The sequence below is a fragment of the Silene latifolia genome, chromosome 1 (genome assembly GCF_048544455.1).
Source record: "Silene latifolia isolate original U9 population chromosome 1, ASM4854445v1, whole genome shotgun sequence".
NCBI lineage: Eukaryota > Viridiplantae > Streptophyta > Magnoliopsida > Caryophyllales > Caryophyllaceae > Silene > Silene latifolia.
The window spans coordinates 194,803,169-194,828,963 of NC_133526.1; the positions used below are offsets into that span (position 1 = coordinate 194,803,169).

At 37.1% G+C, this 25,795-nt stretch overlaps 3 protein-coding genes across 3 annotated transcripts; 2 read left to right on the forward strand and 1 right to left on the reverse strand.

Moving 5' to 3' along the window:
- Positions 1-3,576: 3,576 nt before the first annotated feature.
- On the reverse strand, positions 3,577-5,578 carry LOC141590369 (uncharacterized). Its single transcript, XM_074410969.1, has 2 exons — positions 3,633-5,578; positions 3,577-3,586 (listed from the first exon to the last, which is right to left on the reverse strand). The coding sequence occupies exons 1-2, from the start codon at positions 5,576-5,578 to the stop codon at positions 3,577-3,579; spliced, it is 1,956 nt and encodes a 651-aa protein (XP_074267070.1).
- A 711-nt stretch (positions 5,579-6,289) lies between these two features.
- Positions 6,290-6,913, forward strand: LOC141590377 (putative mitochondrial protein AtMg00860). Its single transcript, XM_074410976.1, has one exon. The coding sequence runs from the start codon at positions 6,290-6,292 to the stop codon at positions 6,911-6,913; it is 624 nt and encodes a 207-aa protein (XP_074267077.1).
- A 2,494-nt stretch (positions 6,914-9,407) lies between these two features.
- Positions 9,408-10,538, forward strand: LOC141590384 (uncharacterized). Its single transcript, XM_074410984.1, has one exon. The coding sequence runs from the start codon at positions 9,408-9,410 to the stop codon at positions 10,536-10,538; it is 1,131 nt and encodes a 376-aa protein (XP_074267085.1).
- The last annotated feature ends 15,257 nt before the right edge of the window (positions 10,539-25,795 follow it).

Sequence of the window (25,795 nt, forward strand, 5' to 3'; positions counted from 1 at the left end):
TGGGTTAATGGCAAACAGACTACAATCTCTCATTGTAAAGGGCATATCAACAGTCGCTCACCCCAATTGTTTGCATTATCTATTCGATCCATCGAAGAGCTTACAACATCCGAAGGTAATCCTATACCTCTTCTGCTGTACAAACAATTTTGGATGACTTCAAAGATGTTTTTAAGACTCCCATTTGAATTGCCTCCCATAGAACCTATGACCACACCATTCACCTTAAAGAGGGAACCACACCAATCAATGTGAGGCCTTATAGGTATCCTGTTGTTCAAAAAGATGCTATTGAAAGCATTGTGAAGGAAATGTTGGAATCAGGAGTTGTTAGGCCAAGTCAGAGCCCTTTCTCATCTCCTATAGTGTTGGTTAAAAAGAAAGATGGGACATGGAGACTTTGTGTTGATTATAGGGAGCTAAACAAGTACACTGTAAAAGATAAATTCCCAATTCCTGTCATTGAAGAGTTGCTAGATGAATTACATGGTCTTTGTGATTTTTCTAAGATTGACCTTAGATCCGGATATTGATGATTAGAATGCATCCGGATGATGTCCCTAAAACTGCATTTAGGACACATGAGGGCCATTATGAATTCTTAGTCATGCCCTTTGGCCTAACTAATGCCCCTTCAACATTTCAACACCTTATGAATACTGTTTTCAAGCCTTACTTGAGGAAGTTTGTGTTAGTGTTCTTTGATGACATATTAATCTACAGTAAAAGCTTGGAAGAACACACACTGATACGAAAGTAGCGGAAGCAATATTAATAACGTGAACAAGAACGAATGAAAAGGGGGATATTTGCTCAAAACAGACCTATGTTTTGAACAATGGTGACCGATGTAGCAAAGCGCGTGCTAATCGATCTAGTTTAAGCCTGAAAGCGCGTCAGACAGAAACCGTTTTGGAACGAAAACGCGTCGATCCGAGATAACAATTGCAAGGCAAAAGCTTAGGTTTTTTTATTATAACTTGAATGAATTAAAAACCATACATAAGGTCCTTATTTATAGTATTAGAATCCTACCTATTGCTAGCTATTGCTAGCTATCACACGCCTAAAACAATAAGGAAATAGTACTCTTATTTTCCTAAAACCGACCTTCCTAAATATAATCTAATTACCTTGCCTTATTTGTAATTAAGCTAATTTCCATAAACTAAATAAACTAAATAACGATATACCAAAGACATTAAGCTATTCCGAGATTCATTAGAACTCCTCGAGCTCTACTGTAACCCACGCCCAAATATGTGACGTGAGCAGCTCCTCGTTCCTCGACCAACGTTGCATCTTCAAGCCCTTTTACATCCAACACGACCTCATCACTTAAGTTTGCTATTTTCGGATCATCCCCTCCCCCTTTGAAAGGAATTGTCCTCAATTCAGCAATACCATCATCGTCAAGATAAGGAGACAAATCCCCTACATTAAATGTAGCATGAACACCATAATCCCCAGGTAACTCGACTTTGTAGGCATTGTCGTTTATTCGAGCTACAATCTTGTAAGGTCCTTCCGCTCTAGGCATCAGCTTATTCTTACGCTTACTCGGGAATCGTTCCTTCCTCAAATGTAACCAAACTAAGTCGCCTGGTTCAAATATTTTAGGCCTTCTATGCTTGTTTGATTTCTTCTTGTAAGATTCATTAACGGACTTAATTCGTTCCCGAACTTGTTCATGTAACTTAATCATCGATTTAAGCTTAGCCTCGGCATCTTTATGTACTAACTCGTCCTTTGGCAATGGAATCAAGTCCAACGGCAGATATGGATTCAAACCGTATACAACTTCAAATGGGGAGTGCGTAGTAGCGAAGGTAGGAGAACGATTATAAGCAAACTCGGCATGCGCAAGCTTTAAGTCCCAATCTTTCTGAGTTTTGCTTACCAATCCACGCAATATAGTACCCAAGATACGATTGGTTACTTCTGTTTGTCCATCGGTTTGAGGGTGATGCGATGTACTAAACAAAAGCTTGGTTCCCACCTTTCTCCATAATGTATTCCAGAAATAGCTTAGGAACTTCGAGTCACGATCAGAAACAATCGTTTTGGGCACTCCATGTAATCGAACTATTTCACGGTAATATAAATCAGCCACATTACTCGCATCATCGGTCTTATGACAAGCCACAAAATGCGCCATTTTTGAAAATCGATCAACGACCACCATAATAGCATCCTTACCTCGTTGAGTGCGAGGCAAAGCAACGATAAAATCCATCGACACATCCTCCCATGGTCGGCTTGGTATTGGTAACGGAATATACTCGCCTGGTTTAAAAGTACTTTTTGCAAGGTGACAAGTGACACACTTACTCACGACATTATGCACATCGCCTTGCATCTTCGGCCAATAGAAATGCTCTCGGAGAACATCCAATGTCTTCTGAACACCGAAATGGCCAGCCAAACCTCCTCCATGTGCTTCTCTAACTAGCAATTCTCGAATTGAATGTTTAGGAACACAAAGACAATTACCTTTAAACAGAAAACCATCTTGTAACACGAAATCCTTGAATGCACCCGTCTCGCACTCGGCATATATCTTATGGAAATCCCCGTCCTCCACATAATAATCCTTCAAAGTTTCGAAACCAAGCAACCGAATATCGAGTGTAGAAATCAACGAATAACGGCGAGATAGAGCATCAGCAACAACGTTACTCTTACCATCCTTATACCTTGAAGAAAAATGAAACGATTGCAAAAAATCAACCAATTTAGCATGCCTCGGGTTTAGTTTCTGCTGCCCGTTTATATGCTTCAAAGATTCATGGTCCGAATGCAAAATAAAATGACTCGGACGAAGATAATGACTCCAATGATCAAGAGCTCTCACAATAGCATAGAATTCCTTATCGTAAGTTGAATAATTAAGTCTCGCTCCTCCCAACTTTTCAGAAAAGTAAGCAATGGGGCGTTTACCTTGTATAAGCACGGCTCCAATTCCAACACCGCTAGCATCACATTCAACTTCAAAAGGTTGTGTAAAATCAGGTAATGCCAATACAGGAGCCTCACAAAGCCGCTTCTTGATCTCCTCAAACGCTCCTTGGGCTGCTTCACTCCAAACGAATGCTCCTTTCTTCAAACACTCCGTGATAGGACTGGTTATGGTGCTAAAATCCCGAATAAACCTTCGATAAAACGAAGCAAGACCATGAAATGACCTCACCTCAGTCACGGACTTAGGACAGGGCCAAGACTTGATTGCCTCGATCTTAGATTGATCGACTGAAACTCCTTCTTTTGAAACGACATAGCCAAGAAATACCACGCTATCCACCAGAAACGTACACTTCTCCATTTTCCCGTAGAGTTGTTGTGCTCTAAGGGTCTCGAATACTTGTCTAAGATGGACGAGATGATCCTCCAAGCTTCTACTATAAATAAGAATGTCATCTAGATAAACAACAACGAATCTGCCCAAGAATGGTTTAAGCACCTCGTTCATTAACCTCATAAAAGTACTCGGAGCATTTGTAAGACCGAAAGGCATGACGGTCCACTCATATAATCCATGTTTAGTCTTAAAAGCCGTCTTCCATTCATCACCTTCCCTCATTCGAATCTGATGGTACCCGCTTCTTAAATCAATCTTGGAGAAAATAACGGACCCATGGAGCTCATCTAACATGTCGTCCAGTCTCGGAATTGGGAATCGATACTTGATTGTAATGTTATTCACGGCCCTACTATCGATGCACATTCTCCAAGTTCCGTCTTTCTTTGGTACAAGTAACGCCGGAACAGCACATGGGCTTAAACTTTCACGGACATAGCCTCGACTCATGAGCTCATCAATTTGCCTTTGCAACTCCTTTGTCTCCTCGGGATTACTCCTATAGGCTGCTCTATTAGGAAGCGACGCACCTGGAATTAAATCGATTTGGTGTTCGATTCCTCGAATTGGCGGCAGCCCTGGTGGCAAATCATCTGGAAATACGTCTTTGAACTCGTGTAATAACTCTTTGACGGGTCCTTCATTTACAATTGTTGCAGCGACATCCCTTTTCTCATCAGCAATTAACGCATATACGGGCTCACCATCGTCTAGAGCTTGCTCAATTTCTCGTTCATTAGCAAAAACAGATAAGCTAGGTTTCTTAGCTCGCTTGGCACTCATAACTCGAACCTCTTTAGGTGACATTGGTCGTAGCACAATCTTCTTACCTTTGTCATGTAGCTCATACTCGTTACTCCGACCATGGTGCACTACATCTCGATCAAACTGCCATGGACGCCCCAAAAGGATATGGCACGCGTCCATTGGAATAACATCGCAAAGAACATCATCACTGTATGAACCCATTGCCAACCCAACTCGGACCTGTCTGGTTACCTTTACTTTATTACCGTCATCGAGCCAATGCAAAGAATAAGGCTTAGGGTGAGCCGTTGTCTCTAACCCAAGCTTAGTAACCATCTCTGTTGATGCGACATTCGTACAGCTACCACCGTCTATAATCAAGCTACACCACTTGTCTTTCACCTGGCACTTAGTATGGAATATTTGATCTCGTTGTTCCGTCACGATGGGCTCGGATTTAGTTTGCAAGGAACGAAGTACCAACGTGTCATAAATAGGAGCATCATAGGACTCAACGTCCCCTTCTTCTTCATCCTGTATACTGAGATTAAAAACGCCTCCCAATGTCTCATCTTCTTGCTCAAATAACTCGTCCCTAACAGACATGGCTTCTCTTAAGGTTATGTTTCGTTTATTCGGACAAGAATTCTGAAGGTGGCCAAATCCTTGGCATTTAAAACAACGAACCCTAGAAAGGCTTGTTTCCCTCGGAGGTGGAGTAGCCTTAGGAGTCACGGTCATTGCAGGGGTATTTACGGCCGTCACCACCGTATTAGAATTTGAGCCCGAAGTCATAGCTTTGGATGGGTCAGACTTGCTCCAATTGTTCGATCTACTTACTTCACTTGTCCCATACTTGTTCTTTCCTTGCGCCTCAAGTTTCAAGCACAAACCACATAATGTATCGAAATCTGCATACGGATACATCTCAACGGAACTAGCAATATTTCGATTCAAACCACGAACAAATCGTGCCATCTTTTGCTCCTGATTTTCCTCTATCTCTCCCATTAAAGAAAGCTTCTCAAATTCGTCAATATATTCATTAATACTCATCCTACCCTGTAACAAATCAGCAATTTTCTTGTATAGGGTAAGTCTATGCGTTGCCGGTACATACCTCTTCCTTAGTTTTCGTTTCAACGTATCCCACGAAGCAAGTTTCTCCTTTCCAGCCCGTGCTCTTTGAGCCTTCAAATTCTCATACCACAATGAAGCCCCTCGAGCAAGTTTGAGAATTGCATACTTACAACGTTTATTGTCATCAAGATCCTTGAAATCGAACAACCTATCGATCTTTCGTTCCCATTCCAAGTAATCTTCAGGATCGGTTCCACCAACGAATTCCGGCAACTCCGTGATTTTGAACTCATCCACGGGTTTCTGTCTCGGTCCACTCCTGGGTCCCGTTGGCCTATTACGTAGGTAATCTCGCACTTCAGCCAGTATGGTGTCATCATCGAGCTCAGCCATCGAATAGAATCAGTAACCTTTGCTCTGATTACCACTAATGATACGAAAGTAGCGGAAGCAATATTAATAACGTGAACAAGAACGAATGAAAAGGGGGATATTTGCTCAAAACAGACCTATGTTTTGAACAATGGTGACCGATGTAGCAAAGCGCGTGCTAATCGATCTAGTTTAAGCCTGAAAGCGCGTCAGACAGAAACCGTTTTGGAACGAAAACGCGTCGATCCGAGATAACAATTGCAAGGCAAAAGCTTAGGTTTTTTTATTATAACTTGAATGAATTAAAAACCATACATAAGGTCCTTATTTATAGTATTAGAATCCTACCTATTGCTAGCTATTGCTAGCTATCACACGCCTAAAACAATAAGGAAATAGTACTCTTATTTTCCTAAAACCGACCTTCCTAAATATAATCTAATTACCTTGCCTTATTTGTAATTAAGCTAATTTCCATAAACTAAATAAACTAAATAACGATATACCAAAGACATTAAGCTATTCCGAGATTCATTAGAACTCCTCGAGCTCTACTGTAACCCACGCCCAAATATGTGACGTGAGCAGCTCCTCGTTCCTCGACCAACGTTGCATCTTCAAGCCCTTTTACATCCAACACGACCTCATCACTTAAGTTTGCTATTTTCGGATCACACACATCATGTTGGGATGGTTTTATCTATCCTTAGGCAACATACACTTTTTGCTAAGATGTCTAAGTGTGTGTTTGGAGCCCCAGAAGTAGAGTATTTGGGACATGTGATCTCTGCCAAGGGGGTAGAAACAGATCCCACCAAGGTTAAGGCTATGGTGGATTGGCCAGAACCAAGGAATGTTAAGGAATTGAGGGGATTTTTGGGTCTTACAGGGTATTACAGGAAGTTTATTCAAGGGTATGGGATTATAAGTAAACCCTTGACCAACTTATTGAAGAAAAATGGATATAAATGGGATGATACTGCTGCTGCAGCATTTCTGAAATTGAAAGATGCAATGACTAAAGCACCTGTTTTGGCTCTCCCTAATTTCTCAATGGAGTTTGTGGTGGAAACAGATGCTTCAGATAAAGGCATGGGGGCTGTACTTACTCAAAATGGTCATCCCATTGCTTACATAAGTAAGGCATTTTCTCAAAAAACACAAGCTAGCTCCACCTATGAGAAAGAACTGCTAGCTGTCATCTTGGCCATTGAGAAATGGAGGCCTTACCTCAGCGGAAGACATTTTAAAATTAAGACCGATCACTTGGTCTTAAGTATTTCTTTGGAGCGAGAAGATAACAACAAAGACATTCCAAAGCAAATGTTTGCCCAAGCTCTTGGGGTTGGATTATGAGATTATATACAGGAAGGGGAAGGAAAACGGAGCTGCAGACGCCCTATCTAGAGTTAATGGCACTGAATTAATGTCCTTAATTTTGTCACAACTCAATACTGATCTTAAGATTCAGGTTTTGAACAGTTGGCAGAATGATGACCAATTACCAGCCATAATTCAGGAACTACAAAATGGTGGGAATAAAAAGCATTACTCATGGGCTCAAGGGGAATTAAGGAGGAAGGGTAAACTGGTAGTGGGGAATAATGGAGAATTGAAACAGAAGATTATTTCCTTATTACATGATACACCAGTTGGGGGACACTCAGGAATACAGGCTACCCAAAGGAGAATTACAAATTTATTTTACTGGAAAAAGCTTAAGAAAGATGTTAGGAATTACATCAGAAAATGTAGCATTTGTCAACAATGCAAGCCTATTTTGGAAAAACCTGCAGGGTTATTACAACCACTTCCTATTCCACAAACTATATGGACTGACATCTCCATGGACTTTGTAGAAGGTCTACCTAAATCCCAGGGTAAGGATGTTATACTTGTGGTGGTGGATAGGCTTAGCAAGTATGCACATTTTGTGCTGTTAAGTCACCCCTTCTCTGCAGTCTCAGTAGCTCAAGTATTCCTAGATAGGACAAAGGAGAACCCACCCCAAAAGCTAGCTCAAAGGGTGGTAGAGCCTTGTCCTATATAAATCTCACATCAACCCCTCATTTGATCGATGTGGGACTCATGTCCCATACCATGCAATTGCGCAGTCTTGTAACATTCGTCCCTTCTTCAGGACCAACGTCCTCGTTGGGTCACGGCTACGTTGGGTCACGGCTGGCTTTTCCAGGCCACCCACTCCGTAGGCCACCCACTCCATCATCAAAAATTTCATAAGCAGCAGGAGTACTAGAATTAACAGAATGTTCATCTTCAGGCATGATGATAAAGATTTGAAGATAGAAACAAGAAACACAGAAAACGAACAATAGACGGAGATTACGCAGATTGATCACAAAGATTTGATCAAAAAAAGAGATAAAACGAAGAAACCAGACCAGAAATTAATGGAGAATTACACCGGAAGAAGAATAGCGGAAGCAAAGAAGTACAGGATCATGAACTTGAACAACTGATACCATGTGAAGAAGTATAATCCTCCATTGATGTAGGTGTATAGAGTAGCTTGTATAAAAGTTGTTATAGAGAGAGAAAGTAGTTGTAGGAAATATAATCTGTTATTATGAAAAGTTAGTTAACTCTATAGTTGTTACATGTTATTTATAGTATGACTAACCACTTGCTACATATACTGACTCTATAATACTTTAGTCAATATTGACCCATATATGTTTCACAATATGTCATACGAGTCAGGGTCGGGTTTGCGGGATTAACCCAAACCCAAATCAATTAAATCGTGTGTCTACCCACTTACAGTCATTAAATCTCAACCCAAACCCGTATTTTTGAGCCGGTTTGTGTCGTAAAATTACGAAGAACAAACTATTAAATCGTGAAATGGAAGCTAACAAACAAGATCAATTACTACGAATTTGTGGAACTTCAACACAACTAATTACAAATCGATGTTGACGACATATTGACATGGAATGATTTGGTAGTAGTAGTAGTAGTAACATTCAAAATTGTCTTTGATGTCTAGGTTTTTTGATTTAGAATATGAAATTATTTGATTTGTTCATATCGTTAGCTTAATGTTTCCATCGATCATCATATAACATTTAACAATTAAAACCTTTTTCAACCATTTAATTTGATATAGGTATTACTCTTACTAAACGTAGTTGTTGTAGGTTAAAATAATTTACAAGACTCATAAAGGTCTGTCTCCGTTCTTAAGGATTTATTTTGGTGAGTTGCACCATGTTTACAGATAGAGCAGTTTTTTATTGAATTAAAAACCAGTTGTGTCTGCGAAAATGAAAAAACAAAGTACATATTATAACTAAATCACTTAATGTTATAAGTACTATTGAATGTAAATTTTTACGGTAAACGCACTAATAATTCATAAATCAACTATACCAACCATGAAGTTTTTTTCATCAATGATTTAACATAGTTGGATTTTTTTGTTAACTTAAAAATATATTTTTACAGATAATCCTAATAAGAGCCTCGTGCATCGCACGGGCTTTCCAACTAGTATAGATAGATAGATAGATAGATAGATTATTTCTAAAAACTGAAATAGCGTTTACCAAAAGTAATAGAATTAAACAAGTGATAATAGGAAGGTGTCTTAAACTTCCAAATTCTGATCATATTCCCTGTAAGGATATATAACATACGAGTCGCTATATATAGTGTTTCGATCTTGAAAAAAATTGTAAGTGCAAGATATATACGTAACAATATGGCAGGTGACTGGTCGTGTATTGTGTTTGATATTCTTGAAATCATCGCACGGAAGTGCTCTCGAAACATTGGAGACTTGGCCGTGTTTTCGAGTGTATGTAGGTCGTGGCGACAAGCTGGTAACATGGCCAAGACAAGTATGAAGTGGCGTGAGAATATGCCTTGGTTATTGCTTTGCGAGAATAAAGAGAGTCGGAATGTGTTTGATTTGAGTAACAACAAATGCTACAAATTCCACATTCCCGACTCGTTTGGCAAAAGATGTTACGGTACTGGGAGTGGTTGGATTTTAAGTGTCGGCCTGGACCACCATATTCATCTATTTAATCCAATCACCGCAGCTCGACTGGATCTCCCATCTATACATGCTTTACCTCACCAACCTCGCGGGGAAGACGGCGAATTACCATATGAAGATCCCACTATTGAAAACCAACTAGTGCGCGATGAGTTCATTCATGACGCTTTGGTGGCACCCCAGCAAGACTGTAATGATGATGAATCGTCGTTACTAGTTGTCGTGATTTATGGTTTACCACCGTATAACTATATTGCAGTAGCCAAACCAGGGGATTCCAAGTGGGCTCATATTGAGCCAATTGAGGGCTACATCCACGAGTTCGCTGAGGCCGCCTACTGTCCTGGTTTAGGTTTAATCTTGTTCATGACATATCAAGGTACCCTTTGTTTTTGGGATTTGCGTCTTAATAAACCGTTGGCTTTACAACCCTATCTTCCAAGTCCGGTCTGCTTTCCAATAGACTACCTGACGACTAAGTACTACAGAAAGTTTTACCTGGTTGAGTCTTTTGGAAACATTCTAGCTGTACTAAGGTGGGTGGACGTGTACGTGGTACAACTCTCGGAAGACAGGTTTGTTGACGGAATGGGTAATAGTGTGAGTTACTTCGACAAACTCGGTTATAATACGAGTTACTTTGAAGTCTACAAGCTTGATATTCATGCTAACAAGTGGATCGAGATGGACGATTTGGAAGACTTGGCTTTGTTTGTGGGCAATAGTCCCGCTTCCTCTGTCACTGCTTCAAGCTTCAAGGGATGCCAAGGTAATTCCATCTACTACACCGACGATAGCGGCTTTGAGGAGACTTGGAAATGCACAGTCGATGAGCTTGGAGGTCGAGACATGGGTGTTTATAACTTCCCTGAGCAAACCACTCTACCTTTTTACTCAGGAGATGATTCCCTTTCTTCTTACTCTGTTCCTCTTTGGTTTCATCCCCAAATTAATTAATTAGTTTTCTACATTTATTTACTTCATATTATGTAAAACCATCCTACATATATTGAAAAATATAAATATTTCCATATTTTCAATTATTAGCTCATATCCTCGAGTTTTTTGGCAATTAGGTGTTGATTGGCAAAATAATTAAAGAGTTGGGGTTTCTTTGAAACTATTTTGCCCAATGTTACCCACGTCATCAGTTTTTATTTTTTTTCCAACTTTTATAGTAAGCCGCTAAGAAAGTTTAATTTTTTTTAAATTCTTTTTTTTTTTAGAAAAAAAAGTGAATAGTATAACCGCTAAGAAACCTAGCGGATCAGTACTGTTTTCAAAAACTTTCACCTTCAAACACAGATAACAGCCTATTCTAGAAATGAACAACCACTGAAGCCGTTAAGAAAGTTAGCGGCTTCCCTATTTCTTTATTTTTCATAAACTTATGGCATCTATCATCTGAAAAATGATAAGGAGACAAACCAGTTAAAAAACTTGGCGACTTTGCCTAAAAAAAGGAAAAAAATGAAAGTAATGACATGGACACCATTGGGGTAAAATAGTTTCAAAGAAACCCAACTCCCTAATTATTTTGCTATTTAACTCCAATTTGCCAACAAATTTCATATCCATCGTCCTTATAAAATTTCAGTATTTCATAAACCATGGAACACTAACCTTACATCGAAATTATATTGACCACATGTTTAATAGAAATATTTATAATAGTTGGGCCTCAACCATCACCTTAAGGTTTTTGTTGAGTTGGTTCATCAATCATGGTATCAGAGCCAGTGTGACCGTAGGTCAACCTCAAAACCCCTCAAAAACTCTCGAAGTGGAAACCCAGCATACGGTACGGGGGAGCCGGTGCACAACTAACCACTCTTCAAACCCTCACCTTAAGGTTTCCTTTGATCGCTAAGCTTAAGATGGGTCATCCATATGCTGTTTCCTTGCATTTACTACAGTCCATCTCAGGCAAGTTTACGCGATACAAACTCATTTGCTACCAGTTACTGGGAATACAGGCCAACTACAAATTTCGAATATCATCCGAATGACCCATTTGTTTTACTAGGTTTCAGCCAATTCTTTAGAGCCATATAAATAGTCCATAATATGCAACAAGTAGATATCAATCAATTTGTTACCCATATTAATGTTTTCACTTTTCAAGCTTATGTTAATTGTATGCAAGATGAATTATATTCGTTGCCTTTGTATTTCCTAACTTAAGTTCCGTTATACTAATGCTTGCTTTAATTTGTTGTTTTACCGGCATTGTTATGGAGGGTATACGTAGCAATAATATTATTGCAAAGGCTCATAAATAAAAGTCTTAAAAGGTCATTTTTTTTCCCATTGTAATAGTTTTAACGCTTCGTTGTTTAGCAGGTTCATTGGTAAGACTTTTTCTTACTCTTTGCTTTATCTTCTTTACGTATATTTTAATTTTTTTTTCTTAATAAATAGTTAAGCTCGGATAGGATAATGCAAGACACCACCTTTACATAAAAACAATAACATGTGTTGAAATTCTTATTGATTAACATATTAAAGAATTTACTCATAATAATTGTATTGTAGTGTTGGGGACTAATCTACAATCACTTCTTCATAACTTTATCTTATGCTTAACATGAGATAATACAAGTATACAACCACTTTTTCGTAACTTATTATTTTATTATGCTTTTATTTGGAAGTAATCTATGTAGGTGTTTGGAATTTTGACTAAACACCAAGCTGTTAGTCTTTAATAGAGCAATTTCATGTTTTGTTAGCCAGTTGTATAGTAGTTACACATAAATAAACATCATCGTTGTTATGTATGGAGTTAGTTAGTAACTCTCACATTATGTATACCTTTGTTCAAAATTCCAACTACTATAATTTTTGGAAAAAAAATTGTGTCTTTCGGAGGGACCGTACTCCTTACACCCAAGTTTTTACAATATTACATTTGGTGGATTGATTTTAGATGTAAGCAGGACGGCCCTCTCAGAGGACACAAGTATTTTTCAAATTTTTGTACGACTTATATATAGATAAATTTACAAAACTATCCCTTTAGTCATAAAGATTGGGGGACAATGTCATTTTGACAAAGGGTGTGGTAGTTAAAACATTAGGAGCAATATTGATAGATCATTCATTTACAATACTAATTAAATTAGAAATTATATTATTGAGATGGAACCAATCATATACTAAAAAGAAAAAGAAAAAAACTAAATAAAAATACTAACTAACTCTTATGAGAGAGGTGTCTCACTAACATTAATGAGAGACCGTCTTTCTTAAGAATAATTTTTTTTACAATTGATAATACTTCATAATATAACTTATAGTAGTTTGGGTAGGATACAATAATCCTATTAATATTATTATATGTGAATTTAATAGTGGAATTTGATATGAGATAGAAATTGGTAGAACTAGAATATTTATACTTCGTAGCATCTCTGAATTCTGATGGAAGACTACATCTCTGGTGGAGGAGCATTAGGAGTCCATCTAAGAGATAATTATCATTACCAAAGAGATAATTATTTCCTATGTGGAGTACGGAGTATTACATATTACATAAGTTTTATATTTCTCTTATCATCTTTAATAATCACCTTATTTTTATGTGTATATTTATTTATTAAGCTATAAACACTGCTTCTTGCCCCAAGCTTCAATTACACGTAGATCGTTTTTCCTAATTCCTACATGTTTGGTGAGAAGTTAATGATTTTTTTGAGATTTTATCAATCTCAAGAGCTTCTCTATTACATGTATAATTGATACGACATATTATTGTTTGTTGATGCATTTTTTTTTATTGATGGGTAAGTAATGACAGATTCTTCAACAAAAATTCGTTAATAGGGTTAAAGGGCGAGGATGCATAATAACAAAGCTTATATTGTCAAGTCCTTCATTTTCCTAATCAAACGAATTGGCAATTACTTTGCAGTGCAATGAGTGTAGACAAATAGTGCAGCAGCGTTTCTACTTCAATTTTGCAAACACGTGAACTTTTCAAACGATATTAAAGAGTAAGTTTTGAGAAATTGTAAATATTTTTTTTATTTTAGTTATTACTCCGTATTATTTAATAATGAAATTATTGTTAATACTACATAATTGTAAAAGTAGATCAGGAGAGTTCGTAGTTTTCATATACTACTCCTAATTCGTAGAGTAGGAGAGACCTATTCATATATAGAGTATGATACTCTTGACCATAATGATAAGTTACAAGCATATCTTACATGTATTACTCCTACTCATAATCCTATTAATGATAAGGGATAGGGAAAAAAATGCAATGTAATTGTAAAAAAAGAAAATTAATAAGTAATAAAATAAACACAAATTCTAGAAAACCAAAACGTCAACTTTGCAGCACTAATTTATTACTTTTCCTGATTGGTTCTTTGATCAAGGCCCGTGTGTGTGTTTCTATGTTAACAGGGGTAACAACAAAGATTATCTTTCTTTTAAATTTTAGAGTTGGGGGGTAACATGGGCAACCCCATGTTACTAGCTCCCTCCGCCCCTGACTCCTACTCTTATTAGGCCCTGTTCTTTTGGACTGAAATTTATAGGATCTGAATTGAATTGAAGTTATAAGATCTCGAATCGAATCGAACTTATAGGATCGAACTTAATCGAACTTATAGGATCGAATCGAACTTATAGGATCGAATCGAATCGAATCGAACTTATAGGATCTCGAACTAAACTTAAATTAAGTGATGTATAGGATCTCGAATCGAACTTATAGGATTCGAATCGAATCGAATCGAATCGAACTTATAGGATCGAATCGAACTTATAGGATCGAATCGAATCGAACTTATAGGATCTCGAATCGAATCGAACTTATAGGATCTAAATTGAACTTATAGGATCTGAACTGAACTGAACTGAACTTATAGGATCTGAAGTTAACTTAAATTAAGTGACTTTAAGTCCAAAAGAACATGGCCTTAATCCTATTATGCAAACGAGTTATACTTCGTAGTATTTATTGTACTTCCATTAAGCAAACACAAATTCTTATTTGGGTTATTCTCATTGGTACCCCTAACTAATTAACTTTTCTCATCAATACCCCTGCCTTTTCATAATCCTCAATTGTGCCCCTAAACTTTGTTATTTATTCCTAACTGTGAACCTATCCTTTTTTCCGTCACTTCCTCTGTTAAAAGCTCACGTGTATCGATGATGAGAATGTTGACTTTTTTGTTTATCATTTTAACTCCAAATGAAATCTTTCCCCTGATCGCCCTCTAATATCCACTAACACATGATTTTTCACCCATTACTCATTCTCTTTCAAGAGTTACTGTGATTATCTTTCAAGAATCTACTACAATAATAGCTAACTTTTGAGAGAAAGTTAATCTTATAAACCATGACATTCCATTGCACAAAGTTACAATATGCTAATAACATTGCATACTGGTCTTCTTAGCTTGCTAACAAGCATTACATATTAGTCGATATAAAATCAATTGTTATTATAGCAGCAATTCTTCATATTGACAAAATCAATAGTTATGAATTTATGACACTCTTACTTGATACCAGTAAATCTCAATTGAACATGATTATGATAATACAACAATATGCTCATAAATAACACAATCTAAAAGGCTATTATTTGATAGAAATTGATCTTGCATATATCGGTAGAATAAGATTGGAATTAGGGGTAGAAAAACATTGATAATACAAACATTGATAATACAAACTTACTTTAGACGAAGGATTAATTAACAACTAGATGGCACGTTTGGTTCATGTCAGGTTGAAATTGGAAGAAATTGGAAGTTTAATAGAGCAAGGAGGAAGATTGGTTTGTGAGTTTTGCTCTTGGCATTTGGGAGAGAAGAGTATTAACGACACTAAACAATTAATATGGTACAATCACCAGGTCAGTCATCTTTTAACAGAAATAATTGACAGAAAATAGAAGGTGGTCACGGATAGGAGTAATTAACAAAATTTAGGGGTATAATTGGGGATTATGAAAAAGCTGGGGCACCACTGAGAAAACTCAATAACTCAGGGGTACCAATGAGAATAACCCTTCTTATTTTAAACGGGCTATTTCTTATCTGAAATAATACGGACCAAATGTAGTCATTTTACGGTAAATGTTACTATTTGATGATAAAATGTTAACACTATTTTCAGGGTAAAAAGTGACAATTTTAGTTACAACATTTTGTCATTAAATGGTTACATTCTACTAAAAAAAATGGTGATATTTGGTCTGTCTTTTGGTCTGTCTTATTTCAGACCGTTTGAAGCTAGCAAGACTTATTGGTAAGCAAATATGTGTGAATTATTCACTTTATGTGCATTATTGTATCTTTATACGTATATCATTGTAGTTACTAATAACTCAAATTTACTAAATATTACTCCCCCGTTCCATTCATTAGCTATCAATTAAAACCGGGATAAACATCAACTGTGAGAGAAAGCATTTTAATAATAAGATTGGACCACATGATACACCTAAAATTGGAAAATCATAACTACTGACTGAGACAGAGGAAGTATAACGTAAATAGTACTAAGTACTAACCATGAAGAATCAGTTCCATGATGCTAAGAAGAAAGAAATAATTGAATAAGAGAGAGTAGCTATTATGGCCCTAATACTTAGATATATAAGTATATATGTTCTCTAAGGGCCAAGGAGATGAGCAAAAACAACAATGATACATGTTGTTTAATGAATGGATATTAGCAAATAGCAATAGGTAAGGCGATTCTTGAATCAAAGGTAGAAAATGATGAGACATAAGAGACGTGGATTGAGATACCTCGAGATTTGATTGGAAGCCTAATTAAGGGACCTATGCTCGAGTCAATGGTGAGTGAAATGTATCTAACTTTGACCTCAAATATCACGACGCAAACTATCTCAGGGAAATGCCATATTTACAGAGTTACAACTTTGAACGTGAAGGCGGATTTGATAAATAATTACATGGTTGGACTACTTTTCAGGGGAGAGCAGGTGACATATAGAAGGTGTGATGAAATTTGTTATTCTTCGATAGTATGCAAGGAACACTTCACATCGTCCCCCACCGAGTATTTGAACAACTTGATCTTGCAGAGACCACCTCATCGTGAATTAAAGCTCAAAGTAGGTATGTCGATTACGTTTTTGAGGAACATTAAGAGCATTACGTAAAGAGGCCTGTCTTATTACAAATCGCGTTGGAAAATTTATGGCTGAAGGGAAGATAGTTACGGGTTACAAAGTTGGAAAAAGCGACTGCATCCGAGGATCTTGATAACTTCCTCGGATACAAAGATCCCTTTCGTTCTTAAGCGAAGACAATATACATTTAGGCGATGCTACAACATGACAATAAACAGGGACAATCACTTGATCATGTTGGAGTTTATCTGCCGAAACCAATTTAAATGACCAGTTTTACGTAGCAACATTAGTTAAGAACGTCACCCGAGGAAATTAACATTACTAAGTTGAATATTTTATTTTTTAATAACAAATAAAGCCTACTTAGTTCCCAACCTATGAAATATACTCCCTCCTTTTCAATCACTCCCTAAATAAAGATTAATGCAAACAATTGTACGTCATATATTTTCATGATGAAACCAAATGTGTTTGGTGTGTGGTGGTTGCTCACCTCATCCCTTAACCATGAGGTCAGGGGTTCGATCCCTGCCAATGGGAATGGAGCAAACTCTTTGGCCAGCAGTTTACCTCTTCGTGAGAGCACGCGCGGCGATGGGATTATACACTGTTGTCGACGGTGGACACCCCGGTTTACATCAAAAAAAAATATTTTCATGATGAAAAAAAAAAACACCATTTGGAAATAATCAATACTATTATAAAAAGCTTGAATAGTGTAAGACAACAACTTATGTTATTAATTTAATTTTAGTTTGTGTGGAAAAATATCAAATTATGAAGTTCTTATAAGCACTGGTTCAAAAGACCAGATTCATGACACATCACGATTGGAGTAGAGGTGTAGCAATTTCCAATAAACCAAAATAGTTAATTAAGAGGTTTGTTTATATGCATAGACATTACTAGCGCCCGTACAAGCGCCACCGGGGATATAATTGTAAATTACTTAATGTTTTCCATCTCCCTCCATAAAACTTTAAATTTCAAACTAATTTCAAGTAAAGGGTAATTTAGGAACTAATTAATACAATTCACACAAAAGATACAATTTGTATTTCGTTAATGGCTTCCTAGATTTTATCCAACAAACTTCAACATGTGAAAACCAATTTCGCCATGGAGTTTGACGTTCCATTGTGTGCTTGCTTGTTAGTGGAAATTAAATTCAATTTATATAGAATGAAAATGGGAGTTCCACTACTCTATTGAAATATTAATGAAAATCATCAGTGTATAAAATTGAATTTTGATGTTAAAGCTAACGTCAAGTTGTTCAATTTACAAAATTGTATTTATGTCATGTATCGAATAAAATGATTGATAAACAACGTTTTTGGACCGTATTAAAATTAATTTGATTTATATCCGTGCTTATAATATATACGCACATGTCAATTAATTAAGGGGTGTGAATTTCATGAGACGGTCTATTTATGAAACATTTTGATTTAATATAGTTTAAATTTTATTGATGTTTGTTACGGTTGTTCATGGATAGGCAATTTTTTGCTACTTTATGAAGCTCATGAAGAAGATGAAGTACTCAAGTACGTGCGTGCAGTTTGAACTAGTAATATGCATATTAATAATGTTATTCATAATGTAATCTAGATTCACATATACTAATTACACTTTTATCCTTATGTATTTGGCGCAAAATTGAAATTAATTTTTTTATTTATAATATTTTTCTTTTTTTAATTAAGGTGGCGTCGAGATTCAGCGCTATCGGGTGGCGCCATATCGCCATCCTTTTTTTTATAGTACTTGTACTAGGTATAGGGCCCCGTTTTTAATTTCGCACGGGGCCACCATAATCTCCCAGACGGCCCTGGTATGCTTATGTTTAATTTATGTTACCCATTTGTATATTATTGTTTGGAACAAATTTGGATGAGGAATTATGTGTTGTGACAAGTCCGCGTGTTGGCTGGAACGCGTCATTATCGGACCGAGACGGTTTTCAATGTTTCCAAAAATATGACAGATTGAACGGCATCGAAAAATTAGGTGGTTTAGCCACTTGAATCACTCAATTCGGAGTCCGTATGAGTAAATGGCGTTTTATCGATTAAAATTTATAGAAAAGTTTACCCTTGTGTGAGACGGTTATTTATGCTATTTTATTATGCGAGAAAGTGAAAGGATGCCCTTCGAAGACAACATCTCTGAGTCCACAATCATCGACCACATTTATGAAATTATTCATCTGCCATTTGGGATGCTCCCCTCCCCTCCCCTCAGTAGCATACAAAATCTCATTAAAATCCCCCATGCACAACCAAGGACCCGAGTCAGCCGCTGCAAGAAGACGTAATTGTTGCCAAGAGAGGTGCATATCTTGTACCGCCGGCCAACCATAAAAATCCTTGAAGCGCCATTTAGCCTCGCCAATCTCCAAATCAACATCCATGTAATGCACAGACATAGACCGAAGTCTACATCGAACCCCCTTCTGCCACAAGAGAGCCAAGCCACCGGACCTACCTATACTATCAACAGATAAACTATCATATCCATCCAACGACCTACTTATTTTACACCACTCACTACCACTAAGCTTCGTCTCACAGAGAAAAAGCACAATGGGGGCCTCCCTCCGTACAAGATTACGAAGCCCGCCTACTGCATCGGGGTTGCCCAGCCCCCTGCAGTTAAGGCTCAAAAGATTCATTGGGCCCGGCGGGGTTGAATTCTCTCAACCTCCGCCTCGGATAAACACACATCCATGGAAAAATGTAATTTCTTGCTCATACCTGACTCATCCTCCATCTCATCATCCTGTCCCCTCTTAGTCGCCAACTGAACCAGCCGCCCACCCCATTTCCCTTGCCTTTTGTCTCGCTCTTTCCTTACCCATTTCTTCCCTCCCGTCTTTTCCTTGTCCTCCTCCCTCCTCATTCCAGTATCCCCACCTTTAGAACGTGAACCAACCCCATCAGAGGCCTCCTTTGTACTCCCAAGGATCCCCGACACACTCATCATACTCAGCTCACAATCACTTCGTCTCCCCCTGCCTCACTCCATGTCATCTCCGTATTAACATTTTCCACCCCTCCCTCGACCTCCGTTTCCATCTGTACCACAGTCATCCCAGCATTACCAACCTCATCCACCGGTACCTGATGTTTCTTCTTCCTATTGGCCAGCGAGATAGCTTGTAGTTTTCCTATCATTTTCTCAATATTCTCCTCCTCCATACGACGCTGCTCAGCCTCAAACTCTCGAGATAGCGCCCTAGCAACCTTCGAACCCACCAGCTCCGCATTTGTCTTAAGCACTTTCTTCGGCGACGCACGTAGCCACTCCCCGAATACTAACTCAGACTCCTCATACGGCCCCTCATCATATTCTTTCTCCCCATGCCCTAGAATACCGCATCCGTAGGAAAATATGGGCAACCGTTCATATTCCACATCAAATCTCGTCAACAATCCATTCGGCATCCTCGCACTTGTATGAGCACGCACAAGTTTACGCACATCATGCAAAATTCTAACCCTAACTGCCCTTTCCAACTCCGGATACGGCTTCTAATAGTTAGTTTGATAATTTTAGTTAGTGGAGATTATGGCTCCTAATAAGTAGGGTAGTTCACATATTGAGCTAAGGTTTTCCGTGGGATTGATCCCACTTATTCCTAATTCTTAGTTTATGGTTATGTAGGTTGTAAGCCTATAAATAGGCAAAATTAATTTATTAGTAATTGAGCAAGTTTACGATTAACTTTTCCCTTTTCTCTCTAAATATTATTCCCTTTAGAAATTCTACAGACATATCATAAGGTTGCACAATCATTCCTAAAGTTAGTACGGTACTTGTTAAGCGGCGAAATAGACATAGATCGCTTCTGTTTAAGGGTGGGCTGTCCTAAACATTTTGCACAGAAAAGTAATTTAAATCTTAGACGAAAAGAGGAGTTGAATTTGTGCAAGCTACTATGCAAGTATTATATGGCATCAAGGCAATTTGAGGTTGAATTTGTAGGGATGTTTCACAAATATGTTTCGAATAGTCGGTTGAAAAGGTTGACAAGCAGTAGATGAAGTTATCCCTCTGCCTTTATTTTTTTGGTAACAAGGGAACCCGCAGCCGCTACTACCTTCGGTGCGCAATGGATAAACCCTCGGGTATACGTAATAGCCTTTTAATTCCTAGCAATTTTATCGTATTTTTTTTGGGTGAAGGGAGTCACATGAGTGAATATGCTACTAACGGGTTTGAACTGGATCATGAGTGTATCACCCCATGACTATATATGCTAAACTAGCTGACATCTACATGATTTTATATATGGTATTTAGTATTGACTCCGTAATTTATGCTTAGCTTTATCAGTTAACTTATCGATTTATGAGAAAAATCTATTTAGTTTATAGGCAAAACATAAAGATGATAGACGTTAACAATTTGGAAGGCAGAGAAAAAAGAGATGATCGACTGAGCTCGTTGCCCAACGACATTCTTATTGAAATTCTCTCCTACCTTCCTTTCCGATTAGCCATTGCAACCGGAACTTTATGCCATCAATGGCGTGATTTCTGGACTAACGTAAGCTCTGTCGACAAAAACAACAAATATTTGAGCTCTTATGCATTCCACATCTTATAATATAAACGGCAACTTAAACAATCATTGACTCATTGTATCGCAATGTTTCAAAGACTCCTGCCTATTGTAAGATAATATAAACGGCAACTTAAACAATGAAAAGTATACTTTTGCATAAGATGCAACATACACTATTGCAAAAAAAAAAAAAACCCACTAATCTTCTCTTCGTGGTTGCGAACAACTAAAATAGATGATTTCCCGATTTGCTCTTGAAAATTTCCGGCAAGCATTACGAGACAGCTTGTAAAACTCTCCTACAAAATCAACCTCATGTCCCTTAGAAACCATTGGAGCTTGATGAAATATCCTTTCCATTCTTTTTATACGTTCTACAGTTTCCTTTCTACAATATCTCGCAGCATATAACCTAAAATGGAAATGCTTTGAATCGATAGTGTTACTTAGTAACAAGAATCCTACTAACTCCACGAAATATTTTGATGGGAAGCGGTAATCGCACCAGTCGATTTCTACCTCCACCCTCTTGAGTACTCGTCGTAAGGTGCTTGAACGGCGAGAATGTGAGGAGAGTTTCAACCACGGTATATTCTTAGTATTAGTATAAACGCCTTCAAGTTTTAGAGCAAAAACGTCTAGCACGGGGCATAATTTCAGTAATGACAACACTAAATTAGTATCAAGGGTATCAACGTAATTTTTGATGTTTAATGTAAGCCTAGTTACATTGCGAAACACGGTACATATGCAATCTAGTACTGGAACATCCAGAGTAATCAAGCCAACACTGGAAATCGCTTCGTAAAATTTTGATTTCAACTTCTTTTCTTCATCGTCTTCATCGTCTAGACGATAATGCTTTTCACTAATTTGGAGTTTAGCTTCACGCAACGCAATTGTTTCTTCTTCAAGGCAAATTACCGCAGCTACCGGAGCACAAATATTCAGATACTCTAATTTTGGGGCGTTAATCACAATTTTGATTTTACCCTCGGACCTCCAGTTTATAAATAATCGTGTTAGATTTTGATTCGAACATTTCAAATAACCATTTGACGAATTATGAGTAGTCTAATAATATGATATTTTTCTTTATGTTAAATGCAATAGATAGTTGAGTACATAATATTTTATCGTAAGTAAATAAATACGAGGATTTTATTTAATTGATAAACAACATAATAGATCAAATCATCCGAATCAATAAAAATCGAAAGACTAAATCAAAATCAGACCTTGGCAACATCAAGAGGGTTAACAATGACAAGAGACGTAAAGCGCAAAGACCACCAGCGAAAGCGCATTGGTAGCAAAATTACTCGAACTCGCATCATTTGCACCATTTTTTTTCCTGGGTTGATGCTGAAATTGAGCTTGCTATAACAAGGCTCCATCAATCACATTTTCAGCCATAGTACCACTGCCACCTTCAATATCAATCCCATGCCTCCTCAACAATTCCTCTGATTGGAAGAGAAATAACATCAAAATCGGTTAACCTATCTAAAATTGGATCTTCAGAATGATTTGAAGTAGGAGCTATTTTAGTTTCACTATCGCGGGGCTCTTCAATTGAACTACATCATCTTACCATAACACTTTAATCAAATAAATTCATTATTTATCCATCAGCTTCTTGAATTTTGATGCGGGAATACAAACTACAAATGTATGCATGAGACCATAAGTGTGAGAAAAATAAAAATGATAACTTAGCCTATTATAATTGTTTTTTATTTGTTTGATAATTGTAATCTACTTATATTAGGATAATTTTACTAAAATATATTTGATCTACTTATATTAGGATAATTTTATTAAATTTTGTTTTTAAATATTAAGAAATCTACTTGTATTAGGATAAATTTAGTAAATTTGTTTCGAAATCTACTATATGAAATTTAGAAAGAACACATGTCTCACAAGTAAAATCCATATCATGAGAAAAATTCATTACATGCCTTAACTTGTCCAATTATCTTAGATGGGAAAAATGTTTATTAAGAAGGCAAGGGAGTATACATCATGAATTTTTTAACATAACTCATAATGCTATGTTCTACGAAGTGTGGTATGTTGGTTATGTTGTTGAGGAACATCAACCCCGTAATAGGACTATCTAAAGAGACATTGTCTTATTATCAATCGCCTTAGGAACTTCGAAATATAAAGGAAGAAAATTACGTGTTCCAGAAGGGAGTCACATGAGTGAATATGCTACTAACGGGTTTGAACTGGATCATGAGTGTATCACCCCATGACTATATATGCTAAACTAGCTGACATCTGCATGATTTTATATATGGTATTTAGTATTGAATTAAAATCTCATATTTTGGCTCTGTTTCGAAAAAAAAATTAGCTTAAATTTATCTGACCAAAATTTCATTTATCTTTTTTGTTGTAAGTATTTGGTGGATAAATTATTTACCAAAATAAGCGAAGCATGTGAGAAATAAGCTACCTGTTTTTTTAATACTTCAATTTATAATATTTAATATGGAGTACTTAACTATGTCCTTTTATACCATATTATAAAAAAAAAAAAAAAAGCTATCTTTCGGTTAGTTTTAAAAACAGTTTTTATTTAATCGGTTAATTGATATGTTATGAATTTTCAGTTATCTTTTAAGCTCGATCTTCTGATGTTTCCCAAGGAGATTGGAAGAGACAGAAGTTGGATGCGCCTAAGGTGGATGCAACAGCATGTGAAAAGCCTGTTAAGTTTTGCACTCACTGCAAGAGAGGTGGCCACAATCTTTCTGAGTGTTTTCATTTCATTCCTTGTGCTCATTATGGTAAGAAAGGGCATCCTGTATCCAACTGTTTTATCAGGTTGAGGAGTCTTAATGGTGGGTTTGCAAGAGGCAGAGGAAGGAATCAACATAATGGTGGAAGGGCCAATGTTTATCATAGGAAAGCTAATAATGCTGATAACTTGGATTTTGCTGACAATCCATTTAAGATTTCTCCTGCAGATAATGTTCCTGCACCTGCTACTCAGGCACAGATGCAAGGTGTTGATCCTGCTTTGATGAATGGTATCATGAAGAATGTTACGCAGCAGGTGTATAAGGCTCTCTCAGACTCTAATCCTACAGTAGCTTCTTCCTCAGTCAATTTTGCAGGTACAAACTTGTATTCTCAATCTTGTACTGTTGCACATATATATGGTCAAGTATCTTGGATTGTAGATACTGGGGTTTCAGATCATATGACTTCTAATGAAGGCATATTACATGATATCAAGTTATTAAGTAGGCCAATTATGATTGGATTGCCTGATGGTACTATTAAATTGGTACATAAGATGGGTAATGTCAGTCTTACTCCTAATATACATCTTAAGAATGTGTTGGTGGTACCTGATTTCAAGCAGAACTTGTTGTCAGTGAGCAGATTGATTCAATATACTCCTATGATCGTTTTATTTACTTCTAAATATTGTGTATTCCAAGACCTTTCCAGTAAGGTTTCCTTGGATTTAGCAGTGAAGAGAAGAGGATTATATTGGTTTGAGCCACATCTCAAGATTAAAGGACAAGAGAATAATCTTCAGCTAGCTTCACTTTTGCGAAGATCATCTATAATAGATAAATGTCCAGAATCTTCTTCTAATGTTTATGGAGTGAAATCTTGGAAAGGTATGGTCGGACTAGTGGTTTAGAAATCTATCAATTGAAAAAAGATTTTGGCCAAATTTCTCAAGAAAATACTAGTTTGATTGAATATTATAGCAAACTGAAACAAGCATGGGAAGATCTTGATGCTATTGATCCTATTCCATATTGTACGTGTGGTGCTATGGATGCTTGTTCTTGCCAAATGCTTAGGAGAGTTGTGGATAGGGAGACGAATTCTAAGCTGATTCACGTCTTGATGGGATTGAACAATCCTTTTGAAACTGTGAGGACTACGGTTTTATCTATGGAACACCAGTTTGTGTTACAAAATAAAATGTTGATGCAAATAATGCTATTGATTTGCGCAGCAGTAGCATTTGTTAGTGGTTATGTTTTAGGTTCTTTTAAGTTGATGATCTTCATCTAGGCCGTCCTTGTCCTCGTTTTAACTGTATTGATGATTGTCCCTAATTGGCCTTGGTTTAATCGCCGCCCTCTCAGATATCTTGACCCACGCCATCCTAAACCGATATCCGCTCCCATTTCAGGCAAGAAAAAGTCTACTGAGAATAAGTAACTAACAGTCTTGCAACTGAATTTCAGTTTATGTTATGTTATGGTGGATTTGTGTTTTATGGGTGTTGAACGCTTGTAGTCTTTGTTGTTTAGGCCAATAAGTAACTAACAGTCTTGCTTGAGTTGAGGTGATGAAAGTGATGGATTTTTATGGAATTTGACTTGTGTTGATATTTTGTTTGATGGCGCGGTGATTCATAGATTTGTGATTTCTTTTGCGGTATATTCTGGTCCATGTTGTATTGTTAGTTATGTATAACAAATGATCTTTGAGAATAGACAAATAAACCTTTTCTACCAATCTAATA

Bases quoted from the DNA above. Each gene is read 5' to 3' on its own strand.
- LOC141590377 (XM_074410976.1), top strand. From the start codon at position 6,290: ATGTCTAAGTGTGTGTTTGGAGCCCCAGAAGTAGAGTATTTGGGACAT.
- LOC141590369 (XM_074410969.1), bottom strand. From the start codon at position 5,578: ATGGCTGAGCTCGATGATGACACCATACTGGCTGAAGTGCGAGATTAC.
- LOC141590384 (XM_074410984.1), top strand. From the start codon at position 9,408: ATGGCCAAGACAAGTATGAAGTGGCGTGAGAATATGCCTTGGTTATTG.